Source organism: Atractosteus spatula, chromosome 5, assembly GCF_055471065.1.
Source record: "Atractosteus spatula isolate fAtrSpa1 chromosome 5, fAtrSpa1.hap1, whole genome shotgun sequence".
Taxonomy (NCBI): domain Eukaryota; kingdom Metazoa; phylum Chordata; class Actinopteri; order Semionotiformes; family Lepisosteidae; genus Atractosteus; species Atractosteus spatula.
In genome coordinates, this window is record NC_142710.1 from 39,145,024 (window position 1) to 39,166,277 (window position 21,254).

General features: G+C 37.8%; 1 protein-coding gene across 7 annotated transcripts in view; it reads right to left on the minus strand.

Moving 5' to 3' along the window:
- ablim1b (actin binding LIM protein 1b) overlaps window positions 1-21,254 on the minus strand; it is a 159,232-nt gene that overhangs the window by 55,739 nt on the left and 82,239 nt on the right. For all 7 annotated transcript variants that reach the window (XM_088917732.1, XM_088917727.1, XM_088917733.1 and 4 more), the window contains exons 3-4: window positions 7,819-8,002; window positions 6,181-6,290 (exon numbers count right to left, since the gene is read on the minus strand). In XM_088917732.1, the coding sequence (XP_088773858.1) occupies window positions 6,181-6,290; window positions 7,819-8,002 (294 nt within the window). The remainder of the gene's footprint in view (window positions 1-6,180; window positions 6,291-7,818; window positions 8,003-21,254) is intronic.

Here is a 21,254-nt window from a genome sequence, read left to right on the forward strand (position 1 = left end):
TAAATGTATTTTTAGAGGATGTAACCTAAAAATAAACAGGCCTGTCATGTTTTATTTATGGTACTGCAAAAGCTTTTTAACGTCCTCTGAAAAGGAAAGAAAAACATTTAAGCACACATGGTTTCTGCTAAAATAAGAGAGTCAAGGGGGACACAGCTATCCATAATTTATGGGAAAATGTGTCTTTTATTCATGAACCTATCATCAAATGCCCAGAAACCTATAGGAAATTGACTGTAATAAAAAGCAGCCCAAGTCTACATAAGACCTGAAGGGTTACCTATGCGTTTAATGCGAGCCCATGGCTGACTTTGTTCATGTGTCAAGCATGTGACAGCCAGCCCAGACAAGGACACATCACCCCAGCTGTAAAACAACACTACCACAGGGCTTTTTCAAAGATGGACATAGAAAAGCCAGTGCATGTCGATATTAAAACACAGATATGTATTTCTATGCAGTTCTATTATGAAAAAGACCTAGGGGATTGTTTTTTATAAGCAAGTGACAATCAACGTGCAGTCCACATATAATGTTGCTGTTCAAAGAGGTTGGAATAAATCTAGGCCACAGCATTTGCTTTGTCTAGCTTTGCCAATTTCAAGAATGTAGAGCAGCTTAAAATGCAACATTGTTTTTCTCTTCCTTTGTATTACTGAAGTCAGAATAAATCCAGATAACGTCAACATTTCAATTTCAAACCTTATGAAATGATATTAAACAAGACTTCCACCTTAAAAATAAACAGTCATTTCTTTTGCATCTTTTTATGGCTGAAATATAAAGCAAAACATTTTCTTGAAAGTAAGGTGTGGTATTATTTGACATACAGTACTTGTGAATTATGACTTGGACATGGAATATACTGTAGAAGGTTCAAGGACATTGACAACCTTGCATGTTGTGATTCAAGTTCTGAAAATCTATTACATTTATGTTAATCCCCCACTGTAATCTCTAAATACAATTTTCCCTAATTGGCCTACTGAATTCAATCTCTTTTCTAAAGAGCTGCTCACTGATTAAAGGAGAGCTTCCTTGGTAACAGGCTGGGCGAAACAAAGAGACAAAGTGGTCCAGTGGTGGAAACAATACTTATTGTGAGGGGTTAGTCTCTGCTAAGTGAGTGGTGATGGTAATCATTGTATTATTAAGGTAAAAATAGATCCTTTCGAACTCATCTTTGATTTGTAAATTTTAAGGCAAAAAAAGCTTGATTTTTTTCCCCTATGACAAACAGTTTCGCAAACTCTGTCTGTGCTATGCCCATCTGAGAAACACTCTATGAACCTTTATGATCAGATTGGCATTGCCATAAATGAGGAAAGACAATTAGTCCTCAGAAAGGAAGGCACTGATGAGGTGTCTGAAGTGCACATCATCATCATCTGCTCTGCGTGATAAATTCTGTATCATGGGAATGCTAAAATAAAAATCACATAATTTTAACTGAGTCCAAAAAGCCAGGCCATAGGCTGTAAGAGGTGAAACATTAGAAAAAATATTAAGTTCAAGCTTCCAAAATTAACAGAAAGCCCATAAAATATAAATTCATGAACCATATTCTTATTAATTTCAATTATCTTTGACTTCATCATACTCATAGTCTTAGTATATGATATGCCACAGTACTCAGCAACATATCCTGCCACAGGTAAACACTGTTCTAGTCCAGTAGGGTTTTCAGAAGAATTATTCTGTAATGATCAGAAATGATGTTGTTCAGCTCAGTGACCTGAATCACTTTTCTTTCAGGACTAGGTTTTCCAAAATAATTCTTCCTCTAAATATTCTAAAAGATGACCTATGCCAGTTTTAAAACTGACAACACTGACTTCTATTTCTCCATACAGTATAAGGCAATACCTTACAAAAAAGCTTTCCAATTTAAACCCATGTTCAAATTCATTGTGTCTTTAGGTCTTTAGAGCTAAATGTGTCATCACAGTTACCATAAAGCTACTCCGTGATCTCCTACAACAGGAGTTCAGAGATTACAAAACTAATAATCCCCATCTATGAATTGGCTTCATTACTCTGCTCTCTTCCCCACTGACAGCTGATGTGCGGTGAGCGTTCTGGCGCACTGTGGCTGCCGTCGCATCATCCAGGTGGATGCTGCACATTGGTGGTGGTGGAGGGGAGTTCCCATTACCTGTAAAGCGCTTTGAGTGAAGTGTCCAGAAAAGCGCTATATAAGTGTAAGCAATTATTATTAAGTTATTATTATTAAAACAGCTATAATTATATGTGCAATATACTGTAGATTGTAGGGATGAAGATAGACCCATTCCCTGTAGGAACTTCTATTGTTCAAAACAGACACCTGAAATAGGGAAGTCTTTAGATATCTAATAATGACACCCACCCTGCTGTGCCAAATTGCTTAATAAGCCACATTTCTCTGGCTTCCACTTTTTCTTTCACCCAGCTATTTACAACACTAGGGCTGAACACAACTGCAGAACAGCACCTCTTTGAAGGCCCTCTCCAAAGCAGTCAGAAACTTTAATCGCTTCTTGATGGAACGGTGATGAAAATCATGAAACACAAAAGGCTTAGTAGAGGGGTACACTTCTGAAATGGCGCTTTGATAAATGCACATTACAAAAGTGCAGGACATGAGCTGGTCTCTGTGTGCACAGGGTTGAAGTCTCAGGGGTCAGGGCTGGTTGCCCACACTCCAATAAGCACAAATAGAGGCTGCCTCACTGCAGGATTTAACACTTGAGCAGCAACCCATTATGGAAGCAAATTAGAGCATTTTGGCATTTGGGAATGTGAGCATCTCCCATATTAATGTCCTTTTCAGAGCAAAGCATCTGTCCATAAGATCAGACATGGAGGTTTTATTTTAGCAGCTTGGGCTCATATGTACAGCAACAGTCAGGCACCTTCATCACTGCATAAAAAATATCAAAACTGACAAAGAAGACTAGAATTTCTTCAATGGCTAGAATTCACTCAAATTCAAGAACTCCTTTGAAGCTGAAAGGCTAAAAACTACCTGTAGCAGGGAGAAAGCACTAAGCTTTCATTTAATCCCTTAAAATGAAAAAATATTCATTTAGGGATTTTTTTTTTCTGTCAGAGTATTTACTGTACATCCATAATAAGAAAACCTTCTAGTTTCCATAAATGGATAAATTTATTTAAAACAGTGTTGTTCTGTGTGTTTCCTACTATAAATATTAAAAATAAAAGAATTTCGGGTGGTAGTGTGTAGTTTTGTCAATACATTTGTCCCCTTACAAATAAAGTATTTTAGAGTGCCATCTGAAAAGTGTGATCTGGTAAACACAAAGAATCAGGATAAATGGTGGCTGACGTCATAAATCGTTTACCCAGTCACGGACACAATGACCTTGTTGTCTTAACCAGGATGCCCATTTAAATGACTCTTTGAATATATTATCCCATAGCAGACACTAATAGATCTATTGGCAAGGATTATTTGTGCCATCAAGCTTTATTCTGTAAAGACTCAAGAATGGCAAGGTAGTGTCACAGTCATTCAGCAAAAACTAGTTTCTGCATCCAAAATTAAAGCAATGTCTTTAACCCGTAATGAATGTAAAGATTCAGCTTAAATATATTGATTTGGGCAATCAATATTAAATATAGTATCTGTATTCAAAACATTTAGGAAGCAATTCAGCTAGTGTTTTGAATATAGACCCCATAGTGTTTTACTTTACCGAAGTGAAACTATTTATTTTATTTTTTTTTATAAGAGTTACTACAGAATTACATTTCATTTGTCATTCCATGATGTATTACATCTGAAATGAATTTAATACAAAAAGAATGACAAAAACACACCAATTAATTCCTAGCTAGTTGTATATAATTAGCATATTCCTACAATTCCTTCAGCTTTGACGTTTTTGGAATAAAATAACAAAAATACTAGAATTAAATGTGAACGTTCCATTTCATTTATTCACCAACATTTTTTTAATTGGCGACTTTTCTGATTGTAAACTGACATCTCTTCATCCATCCATTTTCTAACCATTTCAGCAATGCAGGGGTGCAGTGGAGCCAGCACCTATTCTTGACAAGCAAAGGTTACCATGCAGAGTACACCTGGATGGGAAGCCCGTCCATTGCAGGGCAGACACAGACAGAAGCCAATTAACCTATCAGTATGTCTTTGCACTGTGAGAGGAAACCAAAGCACCTACAGGAAACCCATGCAAACATGGGGAGAACACCATGCAGATAACAGCCCTGGACCAGAATAAAACCCTGTGCCCCAGTATTGTGAGATAACACGCTAACCACTGCACAAATGTGCCACCCAACAAGATACTGTAGAGACTACTATTTTAACATGTCTGGAAACTTATTGTAGCGTTAAGATTTTCTCACAACATTATTAATATTAATTGTCCACTTGCTTGGAATGTATGTGAAATATTTGTCCATGTGTGCCTGAAAAGTATTTTCACTTCCAATTCTGAATTTTTAATACCTTATTTTTTCCCCCAATATACAGATCTAGTATATCCGAGACAGAATGTCAAGATGTTTTTCTTCTTATTTATATCTTCTTAGTTATTCAAACCTCTGCAATGTTGAACTGAAACAACAAAAAAACACATACTGAGAGATTACAAATCTGATGATATTCTATTAGTTATCGAAGTTGTCTTGAAATAAAAAATAATCTTTCAAAAAGTCAAAATGGACATTCTGAATATTACCCATCTTGCATCTATTGTTTTATGTATCTATATACAGTATCCTATCAAGCAAATACCATGACAATCCAAAGTGGTGATTTTAATTACTGAACTTGTCTTTTTTTGTATATATACCTTCCAATCTTCCTTGTATCTATCTTTGAAGAAGCATGTCTGTGTCTACAGGTGTGTACATGGCAGAGTGACTGACAGGCGTATGGTATAGCTGATTTTTGACACTTTGATGCATATTGGAATTGTATTAAAGAATACAATACAAAACATCATGCATTAAAATAGTGCACTGAGACTTCCAAGTGACTCAAACAGTAAAAGCATTTACTCAGAATTTCCACGAAGTTCTGTGGACCAACTGCAGCCTGGAATATATTATGAAAGGTTCTATAAAAATACAAATATTATCTGATGGGGATTCGTCAAGCAATGGCACACAGCACCAACAAAGTTGAGTGGGCTGGAATCTGCTTCCCGTGCCACAAACCCACTGGTTTCACTGCCACTGCGGGCACCCCGAGAGCTCGCAGCATAGTCAGTGATAAAAGTGTCACTAATTCTCCTGTAAGGCACCACGGAGCTTACAGCGAATTAAATTGTGAACACTTCTAACAGGTGGACATGTTGATGTACTGCTCTGAGTCTTTACACCCTGTGCACAGTAGAGGAGCAAAAAGTACTCTACTAATCAACTGGTGAAGTCAAAAATTGGGACGCTTTAAAGTAGACCAAGTTCTAAAATCTGTTGACATTGACCTGTGACCACCAGCGGCCAGTCACAACTCAGAAACACAGATGTGCTCTGATAAAAAGTCAGCCTCATATGGAAATAAAGTACTGCAGTACTGTCAGTCAACTGTTGCGCATTCCAGCAGCCCAGCTGTCTTGTTTCCATAGAGGAAGTTATGTTAAAACAGACTAACTAGCACTGTCAAATATTCTCTTTGATACACATCTATTGAGGTGGATCACATGCTTGTTTCCTGCCCTGCCTTACCCAGAACCAGATCAGTCAATGATAAAACACAACATCTCTACAGTAGTTCTCTTTGAAAGTCAGGGAGAAGAAAGGGCATATATTCAATTCAATTCAGACACTGGCAATACTTTATGTCTTAGGAACCATATAAGAAATTATAAAGAATACATAAATATTTTATTCCTTACAGATCATACAGGTTCAATACTCAATATTTACAGTTAGTAAATACAACTGGTATTGATAACTGAATAAATGTGAGCACATTTTTGCTACAGCATACAGTATTTGACTTGGTACACTGCAATCTTCATATGTCCAGTAACACTGCACAATAGGTAAGAGTTGGATACTAGTAATTTAGATTTATATTAGCAATATTAAAATGACATTTTATTGGCCTGGACTTTGCAGAAAGTAGTCTCTCGAACCTTGGAGGTTCCTGATGCTTGGTGGTGTGTTTGCGGCTTGTATATGAATTTTGTACACATCACTTACTGCTGGAGCTGCTGATCTCTTTGGGACTGGAAGACATTGGTTGGACACACCTCTGGCAGAGACAGTCTTTCCCATTGAAGGTAACTCGGTCTCCTGCGGGAAAGGGTCGTCTGGAAGGGAAATTGCATTTCTAACGGTTATTCAGCATGACGCCACAATTTTTTTCCTACCATCCAAAAAGCCGTTCAAATATGTTCTTGGCATTCGCAAACTGAAAGCATATCCAAAAAGCCACCTTCAAAAAAATGCAGTGAGGTTAATTTACATTCTATGTGATGCATGCAGACAGCACTGAGACTACTAAACACAGTAGTCTAGGCAAGACAAGACTTACATTTCCATTACATCTGACCACTGTCAGTACAGTTACTCATTTATTGTAGTGCATTATCTTTCAAAAGATAAGCACACTTCTTGCTGGAAGACAGAATTTTACATTTTCATGTGTTTTTTCTCTGTAAATTTGAGTCACTAATGGAACTCAAAGCTTGGGATATCTGTTCCAAAATCCATCCTTTTATGACAGCTGAAGCCTAGTACAAAAGAATAGGGCACAAGGCATGGCTGAGACTGGAGCACCCATTGAAAACCAATGTAAAAGCTGGGAGAACATGCAAAGCCCACACACACAAACACCCTCTTCTGAACTGAAACCAGAGCCCTAGATCTGGGAGGCTGGAGTTTGTATTGAAATCATGTAACAGCTAATTTATTAAAAAGCAATCTCGGGGCCTCCCAAATGGCTGAACATAGTAAAAGCTCTTATTTGGAGTACACTTTTTAGTCCCATACTCCAGATACTGCAGAACTGAATCAACGTCTTCATTATTCAACTGTGACCATAAATTTCCAGGCCTTGCTCCACTACTAATCAAACAGTACAAGGGTCATGTGGATTTTAATCACTCACATGTAAGCCATGATTAAATATTTTATGTCTGGGGTAGGCTCCGTCTCCCACACGGCTTTGAATTGGAAGAAGCAGTTAGATTGGTTGGATGGATGTCTGGGGCATTTCTGAGAATATTGAAAAAGTCATGGTGCTGACTCCATAAGCTCAGATTAACTCCTGCTTCTTGCTAGGTACCTACTGACTTGCAGCGATGATGAAAGCAAATGTACAGTACCTCTCCTATCAGGTGCTGTGGTACAGTACATGCTAAGCCAATATCTGGCTCTGTGAGTGGGAGAAGCATGAATGTCGTATGTCTATTTTTATCCCAAGTGTGTGCAGGAGTCATCGTGGGAGTCATTGCGATACAGCCAATTCTTAATACAACTGGCAGTTCTATATTAGGCCGACGTCTTAAAAATAGCTTATTCCCATTTTAAAAAAAAGATTGTACATTTGGGTTAGATGGAGCAATAGGATTTTCCTATCAATCTGATGAAACACCAAAAGTAAAGGAGTAACAGGACAGATATGAGTAATTACACGCACTGTATCCTTTTAATATTACAATACTTTGGAAATGAAGCCCAATATCTTTATAATGAATGTGCTCGATGGTATAGTAGAATTGGAAAATGTGCACGTTACAACATTATACAATACATCTCTAGAATACTACGGGCGAGTTGTAGACTTCAAAACTCTCTAATATAAAATGTCCAAGGTTGTGGAATGATTGTTCTTACTTGCAAATGGTGCAGACAAAACAGGTAGGATGATATGTCTTTCCCAGAGCTGTGACAACTTCTCCCTCTACAAAGTCCCCACAGCCGTTACAGCGGGTGCCATGCAAACGCTGATAGTCCAGGGTACAGAGATACTCTCCGTTCTTCATGAAGAAGCCCCCCTGGGCCAGGTCGCAGCCACACACTACGGAGAGAAACAGGGCAGCCTGTCAGTCATTCCCGTGGATTCATGAATGCAGCTCATAGGCCAAAACATTAACAAACTCCCCCAAATAAACGCACTGAGCTTCCCCATGCAATAAGAACCACCCAGACAGGAAGTGGCATGTTTTCCAAAAGATTCTGAAAGCTCTGCAGTCCAATCCCACTTCATCTGTCTTACAAACTGACATTCTGCCAAGGCTGTAACACTGGCGATAGTGCGTCGGATTGAACTGCAGCTGAATCTGGTTCCTCATTCTTGTTTAAAAATGAAAACTGAAGATTTTCCTGCTGGGAACAGGTTGTGAAAGTCTGTCTCTAGCTTCTTAAGTTAACCACACAGTACATTGTCTATCAAGAAAAACTAGTCAACAATTGTGAACCAGAGGGGACCAAGTTCCTTTTTCCCTTTTCTACCAAAAATGAGCTTATTTGAATGGTTCCTTCCATAAAAGGAAAACAAGATTATTTTGTACAATCAATCAACAGGTCACGTAATAAGTATTCTAAGTAATCTTAACTGAATATTTAAATGCAAAATGTCCTAAAGTTTCTAATCTAATCTAACGGATTTAGTTTTTTTGTTTTAAAATATTCCACAAATCCAAATCTGGAGAAAAGATCTTAGCATCTGAAGGCCAGCTGTAAACAAGCTTTTCTGATAGCAAAAAAAATAATCTGCTGGAAACCAATCAAGAATTTAACAATACTCTCTACAGCATAACACAGATGAACATACTGTAAAAACCCTCTGGATTACAATACTGAAGTATTTACATAATTCAGTCCTGCTAATTCAATAAGTGGATTACTTCTTCAAAATTCGGAAATCCCACTCTTTAGTTTTAAACTGAAATAGATTAAGAATTGTTCATCACTGTTAATTACTTACTTGGCCTTAAGTGCTGTGAGCACCATAATACCTTACAGAATTAGTGGAGTGGGACATCTGCCTCTGATGTCAGTGTGAGTACACAGGTGCCTGAATGGTCCCAGAACTCCTTGGGTGGCACTGCATGCCAAGAAGCTCAACCCCACCCACCCCTGTGCTCCACTCATTGAAAAATGCCAGTCACAACGCAGGCTGTAAGACAGCCCAAGATTGACAAGGTATGAGCAATAGCCTTTACATAAGAAAGTTACAAAGAGAACCTTGACCCATTCATAGTAAACTGGATGAGATCCTCTGATTAACTACCTACTGTTTCTAAGGCTTCAACAACATGGCTGGGTAAGTTGTTCCACACCCCCGCAACCCTTTTTGTAAAGTACCAAATGCATTTACTAACCATTACAAGCCCCATTATTTATCCCAGTAATCTCTACATTACAAACCAATATTGTTTATCCTCTTTAATTTTGTTTTTCAGTATCCCTACTAGCTGAAACCACTTCTTCCCACTCACCAAACTAAATTTGCACAAGTTGACTCATCTCTACTCTTTTAATCTCCATATAAAACTACAGAGCAGATTTAAAACAAAGAAGTGGTGGCTCTGATCAAATTACAGGTTTGTTTTTCCTGTTACCCTTGAATGATGAGCTCCTGTGATCTTTGCGGAAGGAATAGGAATTAAAAAAAACTGGGGTAAAAGTACAAATAATGGTCATAAAATATAGGCTCTATTAAGTAGTACCATTACAGGCTGTTGATTACAGATACAATTAACACCTCTTATCACTAAATTACAATAATTCACTAAATTATACTTCTTTAAGATGTGGTTTAAATGCAGGATTGAGGTAGCTCATATGCTACTGTAGTTATGCAGTAAATGATAATGTACAGTCAGGCCTAATTAAGGGTTCTGTAGTTTAATACATGACGTTTTTTTACACTGCGTCAACTTATTCTATCACACTACACAGAACTAAACAAAAATTGTACTACAGTTAATGTGTTAACATGACAAAAACATTTATAATATATGTCAGCAGATGATAAAGATATAAGCAGGACAGCATTCATATTAACATACAGGGCACAATTTAGATTATCAAGGAAAGTGGACAGTGTGATTTATACTAAGACCTTAATCTTAAACTAAGGCAGTATCCAAAAACACAAATGTGAACAAAAACAGGTCAAACGTAGACTAAGTATCTAGCACAAATGAAATGTAGTGGACTGGGTTTGCACTAAACCAACTGTCAGCTGCCATATCACCCTGCAACTCCCAACTGGCAACCCAATGAAGCTTGGCAGGTGTGAGCTTGGCCAGTACCTGGATGGGAGACCTCCCGGGGAAAACTAAGGTTGCTGCTGGAAGAGGTGTTATTGGGACCAACAGGGGCCGCTCACCCTGCAGTCTGTGTGGGTTCTAATGTCCCAGTATAGTGACGTGGACACTATACTGTAAAAAGGTGCCATTCCTTGATAGACGTAAAACCAAGGTCCTGACTCTATGGCCTGACTCTGTGTCTCTGTGGTCATTAAAAATCCCAGGGTGTTTCTCGAAAGGAGTAGGGGTGTTACATTGGCATCCTGGCCCAATTTCCCATTAGCCTTTACCAATCATGGGCTCCTAATAATCCCCATCTATAAATTGGCTTCATTACTCTGTTCTCCTCCCCACTGATAGCAGGTGGATGCTACACATTGGTGGTAGGGGAGTCCCCATTACCTGTAAAGCGCTTTAAGTGGAGTGTCCAGAAAAGTGCTATACAAGTGCAAGCACTTATTATTAATTATTATTAAAGCAAAAGGGCAAGTGGAAGTATCTGCTCAACTGAGTGTTTAACTATGAATGAATAAAAAAACACCAATTGCGTGGTTCTCTGCATCTTTCACAAATATTGAGGAAACAGTGTTAAAACAGACTTGATATTTCTAGGGGAAGAACAGTGTTGATCCCCAACCCACAATTTCTGACCTCCTGGTTGGAGCAATATTGTTGGCTACAGTATAACAAAGCAGTACAACTGAATTTTATTTAAGACATTTACAGGATGACTGTAAAAGACTTCAGCACCAAAACAAAGTTTCCCACCCAGTTTCTGAAAGCAATTATAAAATTTAGTAGTGTAAATCAGGCCAAAGAAAATAACAGTGTAGGAAGAAAGGAATGTTTTTCCCTAGTTAATTTTAGTTAAATACAGCCTAAGCAGAGATTTGTATCTTTTCTTCTTTTAGAACTACTTATGCTGAACACATCTTAGTTTGGGTGAAACGATACCATGCTTGTTCACCTTCAAAAACTTCATCTCAATTTAAGGCAGGGCTCCAGACTAAAAAAAAATTACAGCATTCTCTTGCTCCATACCTGTAGGTCAGTCCTCCTCTTTTTGCCTGTACTCCTTTTGTTAGAACATTAAAACTATATACAGTCACAAATGGAGTGTCCATTCATCAGAGTCTGAGCTAGTGTCAATGACCATCAAAATATCAGTGTTACTTGGCCATCCTGTTTACTGAGGCCTCCTCTTCCTCTTGATTGAGCCGAGCCAGCGCCTCACACAGAGCTCAGGATCAAAGTGCTCAAGTGAAGGGCCTTCTGAGCTGATCCTGATTAAATCCTCCAACATTGAGATATTAAGTGAATTGCGGAGTTTTGTTTTTATTCTGTTTTGTGCAGAAAAGCCTTGTTCACACTGTGGAGCTGATATGGGTAGCACAAGCATGATCTGACCTAAATGCAGATCATTACTGAAATCTGTAAAGTAAGGCTCTTTTGTCAAGATGACCTCCCACAAACTACTATAGGACATGTCTGCAGACTGGCCTTTGATGAGCCTTTGCAGCCCCACTTAATGTTTACGCTTTAAGTTCGTCTGCAATGCACCCAATAATCTCAGCACATGCGGTGTCGTTATCATACGTCTTTGATACATCCATTCCGTTCTTTTGTTTTAGCAAAATTTGGGAGGCATATTTTGTGAACGGTAATTCCTCGGATGCAATCATGTAGGCTGCATTAAATTTCATTTTCAGTTCTTTAAAGTCTTTCTTGGCTGTTTTTTCACAGGCATGAGACACAGCCCAGGTTAAAGGTGTCTGTCTTAAGGCACACTTCGCAATTACACTATCACGAGCATTTTTATGCTTCTGACTCCATGTTTTTTTACCGTTTCTTTTTTTAAATGATTCGTCCCTTTGAAAAACTTAGTTTTTCCTGCAACTTCCTGACCGGTTTTAGAACAAAAGTCACAATACATCATGTGTAAATAGCTCAATTTAGACAGTTGTTCGAATGCACTGTCGTCCATGCTCACGTAAACTTAGCCGGATGGGTTTTGAGGATCCACTGCAGTGGTCGAAGATCCAAAAAACTGTGTTCTAGCGCGAAGCTTCTTAGTTTGCTACCTTTTAACCAAGTCACTGCCATGTGCTGTGATGAAGGGACATAAAGGTGTGGACTCTGAAATGTTTCTGTTCATCAATATTTTGCCATTCTACACTTCCAAAATGTTCATACAAATTATAAAATTACAAATCAGAGGTTATGCACTGAAAAAAAATACATTTAAAGATACTAGATTTTAAATTGTACATCAAACTATACATTCCCTTTTCACAAGTTACTATACATACACTCCTTTCAGTTACCAAAAGCAAACTGCAAATTGACTGACAGTGGCTTTAAAGTCAGAAAAAGAACGCAATACTTAAGGCCCTTCACATCCTTCTGCAGCAGTGATGGTCAGTCCTAACTATGATGAGCAGCAATCCAACAGGTTGTATATTAGTCCCCAGATGATTCATAAAAGACTCTTAAACATGAATTATACATTAGTAACAACTTGGTACAAATGATAGGCGTTTAATCAAATTATCTTTTTATTAGCTCAGTGGACAATTCTGATCCTCTAAGACCTCAAGGTATTCATATTATAATGAGAAAAGATTGCTACCAATTGTTGATAAATGGTTATCTTTAAAACCTGCTCAACTGTGGCTCTCTGAAGTGGGCCAGCTCATTTTGTAGTCAAGCCACTGGTCTGAATCCTGTGTAGAGAAAGCCTTGGTTCCTGGACTGCTGTGCACATTCAATTTGTGTAAAAAAAACAAAACTACTTGCTTCCCACATCTATACTTACATGCTGTGAAATATTCCTGTCCTGGGTCAGGGAACTTTGCACATGAATACCTGAAATTATGAAATCCAAGAGGTTTTCTGGTCTTTATTTAGAAAATTGGTTGGTTTATTCCTAACACAGTTTTCCAATAAGAGCAGAGGCTTCCTTTTTCAGCCGTACAGGATTACAGAGAGAGTGACTACCACCTTCCTTTGAGTGCTACAGAAATTTAAAATCTCATAAACCTTTTCCCAAAACCTACAGCAAAACACAACTTTACCAGTCAATGACACACCCACTTATACACAAAACACACTAATCCATCCCATGCAAAAAATTTCCCAAATTAAACACATATGAGAATGCACCCTAGAAGGAATAAACTGAAAACAAAGGACATTTAATTTTTATTTCTACTTTCTAAAACCATTATTTAAAAAAAAACACCCACACAATCTGGAATTGCTCTCCGAATACACTGCTTGGGAATAAGTGAGTCAAATGGATATCCCGACTGAAAAGCCATTCACCATTTGGCTAGATGCACAGAACCTAACAGGAGAGATTATACAGTACCAATTGGAGAAGAGGTGTACCTCTCTGTGATGTCACTCTAAGTTGCAGAAGCCTGCCAATGGGGACCTACTATTTACCGGAAAGCTAAGAAAGTCATGGCCCACTAGACCCAGCCAGGTTTTAATTATTTATAACTGCATCATAGAGCTCACCCTGCTCCCTGAGTTAGCAGAACGAGTGTCTTCACTCGGAAGGCTCAACTGTTCATACTGTATTTCTAAGACCTCTCTATTTCCAGGAGGAAGGGATATTTCATGCGATGCACGTCTTGTCAGGTGTACTCTGTTCAGTGTTAAATTTTCCAATCCCTCCAGGATAAGTCCTGAAGCAATGATGGGTAAGAATTTCAGGAACAGCGTTGTTAAGGCTCATATATCTCTCAGCTTCTTCAGGCACTCAATACCCTGATCCAAAACAAACCTAAAGAGTCTCTTGTGCCTTTACACTTTACCACTGGGTCTTTCAAAACCTCTGAATGAGTTCAAATTAGTGCAAGAGTGCAAAACAAGAAAACAAGCAAGTCAATTGTTTTATACAGGGTACAAAACTTTACAATGTTTCCAATTTAGACAACAAAATCTCTTATGAAGCAATTTTAACTGTATATCCAACCATAAATTCAACATTATTGATTGGACTAATAGCACTCATAATATGTTCAGCACTCAGGACCTTTTTTGAACATGGATTCAATAAAACCAACTTCCCCTTATTCTGTAGATAATAATCATTGAGACATCTTGTGTTCTAAGGGCTGACTGCAGCGTAATCTTACACAGCTACACATGTTTTATTCACTATTTAGATGGAAAGTACTGTGTGTGCAAGCCCATAAACAGATCAGGTCATGGGATAGGTGGGTATCAGAGACACTCTTCCGAAAGGCAGTTAATTTAGTGGGATACCCTGTACCCTGTTTGAAGATTGGGAACAGACGAGGAAACAAGGATTGAACCTCAGACCTTTACACTATTAGCTCTTTACTTAAACCACCTGAGACACCCAGTCTGTAATGGGAGCCGGTCCTGACTCCCGTGAAGTGCGTAGTTTAGGACCCTATGCAGACGGTATAATCCGGAAGAGACTGGAGACTGGGCTACAGGGAAAACACGGTGAGGGAAGGACTGGATGACGAACAGGAGGCGGTGCTGACAGTGATCCAGCTGCATGGGGGGTACGCAGGCAAACAAGTCCAAATGAGGAAATTCCAAACAGGAAACTAGGGCACAGTCCAGGGTCCAAGTGCCAGGAGATCCATCCAAGTCAAACGATTAAAGCCAGGAACAAGATCAGGGACAGGAACAGGAACAAGGACATTAAAAACAGAGTGACGAGGCCAGGCGCTCCAAGCCCCTGGACGTAGGGCGACTTGATGCTAGGCGGGCCTCCAGGCGTCCGTCTTCCAATGCAGAGCCCTGAGCTTCAGAGGCACGAGGTTTAAATAATAGACGGAACAAGGGGCAGGTGAACGTGATAATGAAACGAAATACAAAAGGGTCGGAGCGTCCTCTAGAGGAGGGATGACGATTGTGTCACAGTCTCTATTTCACTGTTAACATAACAGAAATCCACATTAAACTAATACTTTCTTAACTTTGACATATTCTGAGAATAATGCTTTTTCCGAAGCAATTTAATTCCTGGAAACATTTCAAAGCATTTAGTATAAAAATTACCATTTAAAATGTCAACTCCCATCACTTGTCACACAACAGACTGGTATTCACACACAAAAAAATAGAATTGGAAATGTTAAAATGGAGTTCAGCATATACTGTATGTAGCTAAAATGTGCTATATAATCTGGAGAGATGTGTCTGTTCAGCTAAACCAGAACTGTTTGTCTCAGATCCCTTTGGCATGCAATCATTTGAGCCGAGGACTTGAGGCTAATTGCCGAAGTTTTCACTTCCCATTAGGCAACCATCCCCAGAGTTTATTGCAAGAAAAACAGATGATGAAATCATGCCAGGTCAGAACTTTCAACAGCCTACATGCTGTGCCACCCCCAATATCTGCTTTCCCTTGGTCTTGCAGTTTTAATTTGACCTAATTATAAAAGCTATTGAAGACTAGAACCCAGATTAACAAAATCAATACTAACAAAATAAAAAAGAAAGCTGCAGCTTTTTGGCTTGCTTAATTGCTCAGGGAACAAAAGATAACCTTTACTTCAAGTAAACATTTGTTTTACAAACACCCTCATCCTGGGAAACAATTATGTACAAGCATACTGTATAAGAATAAATATGATAACCTGCCAGAAAAACAGCCAATTATAAAAGCTAGTATAATTCTGGAAGTGCAACACAACAAATGCAGTGTAACTATAGACTCCATTAGTACAATACAGTGTAAGATTTATTGAAGAATATAGGTCTGAAGATGGATGGACTCTGGAAGTGGAATGATGGAGAGGGAGGAAATAACACCAGGTGCAAGAGAAGCGAAAAGGATGACAGGTGGTTACTAAAGAATGTAGATACAGCCTGTTGTTCTTTGCAATAATACAGTAGCATATGAAAGGAGGCACTTCACAGTTTCTGAGAAATAAGGTATAACTGCCTTGATGTAGAAATGCAAGATACTATACATATCCTAACACCACGCAGCTTAATTGCTTGGAAATCAAGGATAAACCTTTTAGTAATGTACTTCACACATACAATATTAAGCAACATTTAGCTTTTCCCATGTAAAAAAGGTAGCTCACGAAAGTGTTTAATCTGATTACAGACCAGTTAACCACAGCCTCAGAATGCAGCACAGCACACAGTCCACCACACATAAAGACTTTTACATCACAGCCTTCTATGGTGATAACAGAAAATAAGTGTATCTACAGAGCACAGTCAATTCCTACCAAATGTCACATCACTATTAATGTTCTACAAATGGTATAAAGCATTAGAATAGGGAAAAGTGTTATTTTATGAAAGTTATAAAGCAAATACAGTACAGTATATTGCATGATTTACACCCACAGTCAGAATTAACAGTATTTTTATGATTCTGTAACAAACTATGTACTATACGAAAGTCACTATCGTAAAGGCAAATTTGTATTCTTACCTTTGCTTTCTTTACATTTTTAATAGTTCATCCAATTTCACTATTTTTCCCTACAGTTTTGATATGGTTTGAGTGCTATGGTACCATAATTAACACGGACAACTTAAATGCAAACTCCCTTCATTTACTTATCAGTATTATATTTTTATTTAAATGTAAGAAATAGTACATGGCATGATGCCCTTTTTAAGATTTACTGTAGTATATATAACAATATTATCTAAGTCCAAAATAGCAAAGGTAGTTAAAAAATACTGTACATGTAACACCATATTGAAAATCCAGTGAAGATGGTGCAAAATGAAGACAAAAACAAGTTTAACATGCCTAAATATCAAGGTAAGTTTACATGAGGGACAGGCTCCATCATGTAAGCACTAGTTGTTTACCTTTGATTATAACTAGATCTCTGCATGGTCTCAAACTGACAAAATACATGTGTGCACTATCACAAATCTCTTCATTCATATTGAAGTATATAATCTGAAGGAATGGTGTCTGTACTTCCATCTCCTTTTGACAATATAATTATAAAAGCATAATTATATTGGCAAAGCGAAATGGAAGTACAGACGCCATCCCTTCAGATTATATACTTAATATCACTACAGCTGGAAAACAAGGCACAGAGAAAATACAGCTTGGTTAAGCTTTTTTAAAAACTAAACAGATATTTCACAGCCTTCAAACACTGCCAAATCCTTTAATTATAGTGGAGTTAAACTGCATTTCCATCATTTCCTCCAGCCTTCATAAATACAGAATACATTCTGGCTATACAAGATACTGAATTTGAACATGTTGCACATTAGAATTGCAAACAGCATTACAAGAGAAAAATAAATGAAGTCTAATCAATTGAGTAGTATAAGAGTGAAAAATATAAAACTTATCCCATAAAAAACTTAAAGATTTCAATTTTCAATTGTCAAAACACAAAACCACAGGGGATCTCAATAAGTAAAAGTTAATATTACTGTCTAGAACCTGCAGGCAGAATTTCACAGTCTAGAAAAAGCAATGCAATAAGTTGCCAATGTACTTACCCAAATCTGGTATTTATGTGCACAGAGGTTGCATGAAAAGATGTGCTAGTGATTATCCTGATGTTTTGATAGTTTTCTCAGTTAAGCTCATTAATCACACTACAATTCAGCGTTTAATGGTAAAAACAAGTCACCACGAACAGTAACTCTGAGGTTGGTGGCTGGGTTTGCATGTTATCGAAACTCTTCCCACTTTATATACAAATGTTATTGAGAAATGCTGCCTGCTGATATGTAGAACCGACCAGAAAGTGCTTCAACCAGTTTTTGCAGAGGCAATAGGCAGCTGTCCAAAGACAATCTGGACATTTCCCTTCACAGGGAGTGAAAACGCCAGCAGGGGTGAATCTACCAGAATTCAGTCAACACCCCCACAATGCATCAATATTACTAAGAGCATTATTTTTCTTTCTGCAGAATTCCTTTATAGGCACTTTGTTTTTTAAGCTTCTGGTTTCTATCACAACAGGTTATGAGTGTTATCTATTGATCAATGACCTTGAACTAATGACTTTCCTTGTCTCTTCTCAATTACATTTTCATACTATACATTAAGAAATAGGAAAAAACAGCTGAGCAATAATCACCCTGCAGCAATGGCAATGCAGCATGTTAGTCATTTACTTTATATACTGCATGTAATACTAAGGATATAAAAAAATATCAGAAGAGCAATGTACAGTACAGTATGCAAGGTTAGTAAATGAAGCACACATAAGAGCAACAGAGATGACTGTAGTTCCTGATGGATCGTTTTTCTCAACAGCGTCATGATAGCAAAGGACAGTAACTTCCTGTGTGGCAAAAGAAAATTACTTCTCCTTTCTATTTATAGTATTTTAGTTTAAGAAAACTAAGCCATAAAAAGCCTGTTTAATCGAATATTGTAAACATATTCAGACATCTTGTATAAACTTACCATTGTATAAAGAAATAATTAATCATTTAACATTTTATTAGGAAAGAAATCATACAACACAAACAGGAACACAACTGATTCTTTCTTAAGAGAAGAATTAAAAACAAATGACTTGGGACCATTTGTATGGGGTGAAATACATTTTCTTGGTCATATGAACTAGTAAGTTTTATTTATTCCTTCTCCTGAGGTGCTGCTTAAGACATATTTTACTGTTCTTCAGTTTAAGTGTCATTCATCAACATCTACCATTCTACCTTCCTCCAACAAATAACTGTAATAATCAATTAGTTGAATTATCAATTTATTGGCATGCTATTGACTGATGATGTAGTTGACGCAACTAAGAACAAGGGAAAACACCTGCTGGCATCCAGAGAATTCATGGAATTGGCAAGTACTTACACTAAAAATTAAGAACTGGCTTTGTATTGTACTTTTAGATTACAATAAATATATTAAAGGCTGGCTTTGTATTGATTGCTTTTAATTGTATTGATATAACAATATAAGAAGCATTATAATTATAATATAATATATTATTATATACCCATTATTATATAAGCAGCCTTACCAAAATGTAAAAAAAAAATCAAGTGAAATTCCTCAGCTATAGACTCATTTTCCTGCAGGGAAAAAAGAAGCAGGAAGGAAAGGGCAGAAATCTTTCACTTGAGCAGGTAAAAATAACAATGATTGAATTAAATAGCACAGAAACCAAAGAGTACACATCCGGGCTGAAATTGTCAGTTTCCATTCCAAACTCTAATATCTATAAAATCTATAAAAAGTGTGGACCTAAATGAAAACTGAGATTTTATGAAAATGCATAAAAAAGGAAGATATGGAAAAAAATGAAATTGACACTGTGGGCTCCAGTCAGGTCTGGGTTGTGGTACAAGCAAAATGAACTATAGTTCTTGGTTATATAGACCAAAGAAGATATGCAAGCAAATGCAAGTATATCACAGAAATCGTACATAATCTGGCACAACTGGAAAGCCCTACCACCAGAAATGGCAGGAGATTATAAAGGCATTCAAGCCAAAACAGAAGTTACATGTGAATGGCTATGCGAGACAATTTGCTGCACCAGCAGGCATTGTATCTATTGATTCAAAACTGCTTGCTACTGTTTAGGAGTACAATAGGTGCAAACATTCATTAGCAATTATAACACAAGCACCTAACTACAAAGGAAAAGCATTTTAGATGTATTTTTTGTGGGAGATTTTAAGCTTTTCATCTGAGATGCAATCCTGCAGATACCAGTAGTACAGTGTTTATTTGCAAAATAAAATTCCTAAACATTCACTGCATTCTCCGCACAACTTAGCAGCCGAGGAGACTGTGGTATTTTTGGGAGCCAATTAGAATTCATAGCTATTTTGTCGAGCAGTATGCCACTCCCTAGCAGTAACAACTGCTGGGCGTGGGAGATCAGGGATGGTATAAGGAATGAGGTAGGTGCTGCAGCTGCCCCTATATTTCAGCAAGGATTGCTGATATAAGCACCGTATACTATTAGAAACTTTAGTCAACCCCACTGAAAGACCAGTCCTACTAACCTGCACTAACATTTGATATAGACAATCCTCCTCGAGAGTGGTAATTTGTTCTGATTTTGCAGGCAATCACAAAGAACATCTGCTAAGAGCAAACCAGCTATGTTCAGTGAAAATAAATTAAAAAACACCAGTTGGGATTGTGGTTTCAGCTCCCTCCCCTTCCATGCCTTGCTCATCATTAAATGAGGGCACAGCTGAATCACGCCAGGTGCAAATGTCTTGAGCAGGTGTTGGAATAATCGCGCACAGAGAACGAACACCACAGTCAGCACAACATGCTCCATCGGGATAATAATATAGGCTGGCCCTCCCTCCATCTCTGGGTCAGAGATGTTCATCTCAGCCCATTTTACACCTATAGTAGAATCTACCCGAGTCCCCAAGGCAGCTGAACTGTACGTTATACAATGAACAATATCATTTTCATTGGAGAGAAGTGCTGCTCTTACAGAGCACCAGCTTGCAGGAAGTCACCTTGCTCGACTTCCTGCTGATAAGCCCGAAAACTGTTTATGAAAGTTAACCATTGTGATCAAATTTCCTTGTATTCAGCACTTAACCTTGCAACAGAGAGAGATAAATACCTAGTGATTTAAAATTTAAATAAACCTAAGAACAATTAAAATGCAGCGCTATTTTTGTTGTAGGAGGCAAAATGTTCATTGGCACTGTAATAAAATGCTTCTCCACTCATAAATAAAAACAAGTATGTGTTTATTCAGATCTGAGGAAAGCATTAGAACTCTCTGTAGTGAAGGGAAAAGATCTTTTCATAAACAAATTGAAAAGATGAATGCATTAGCCCCTTTGAAGAATTTGAATAATATACCCCTCAGGACAGCTCCTAATTATTGGGATTTCAAAATTCAAGGAAAAGAAACAAGAGTGTTAGTAAAATCAAGTGAGAATTTGTCAATTTCCAATCCACTGTTAAGCTCAGCCATTTTCAACTGAAAGCTGATATTAATTTCAGCCTGAAACAAGAGGAGCAGGAGACTAATAAATTAGTGAAAAATGCCAAATATATGGTATTGTCAC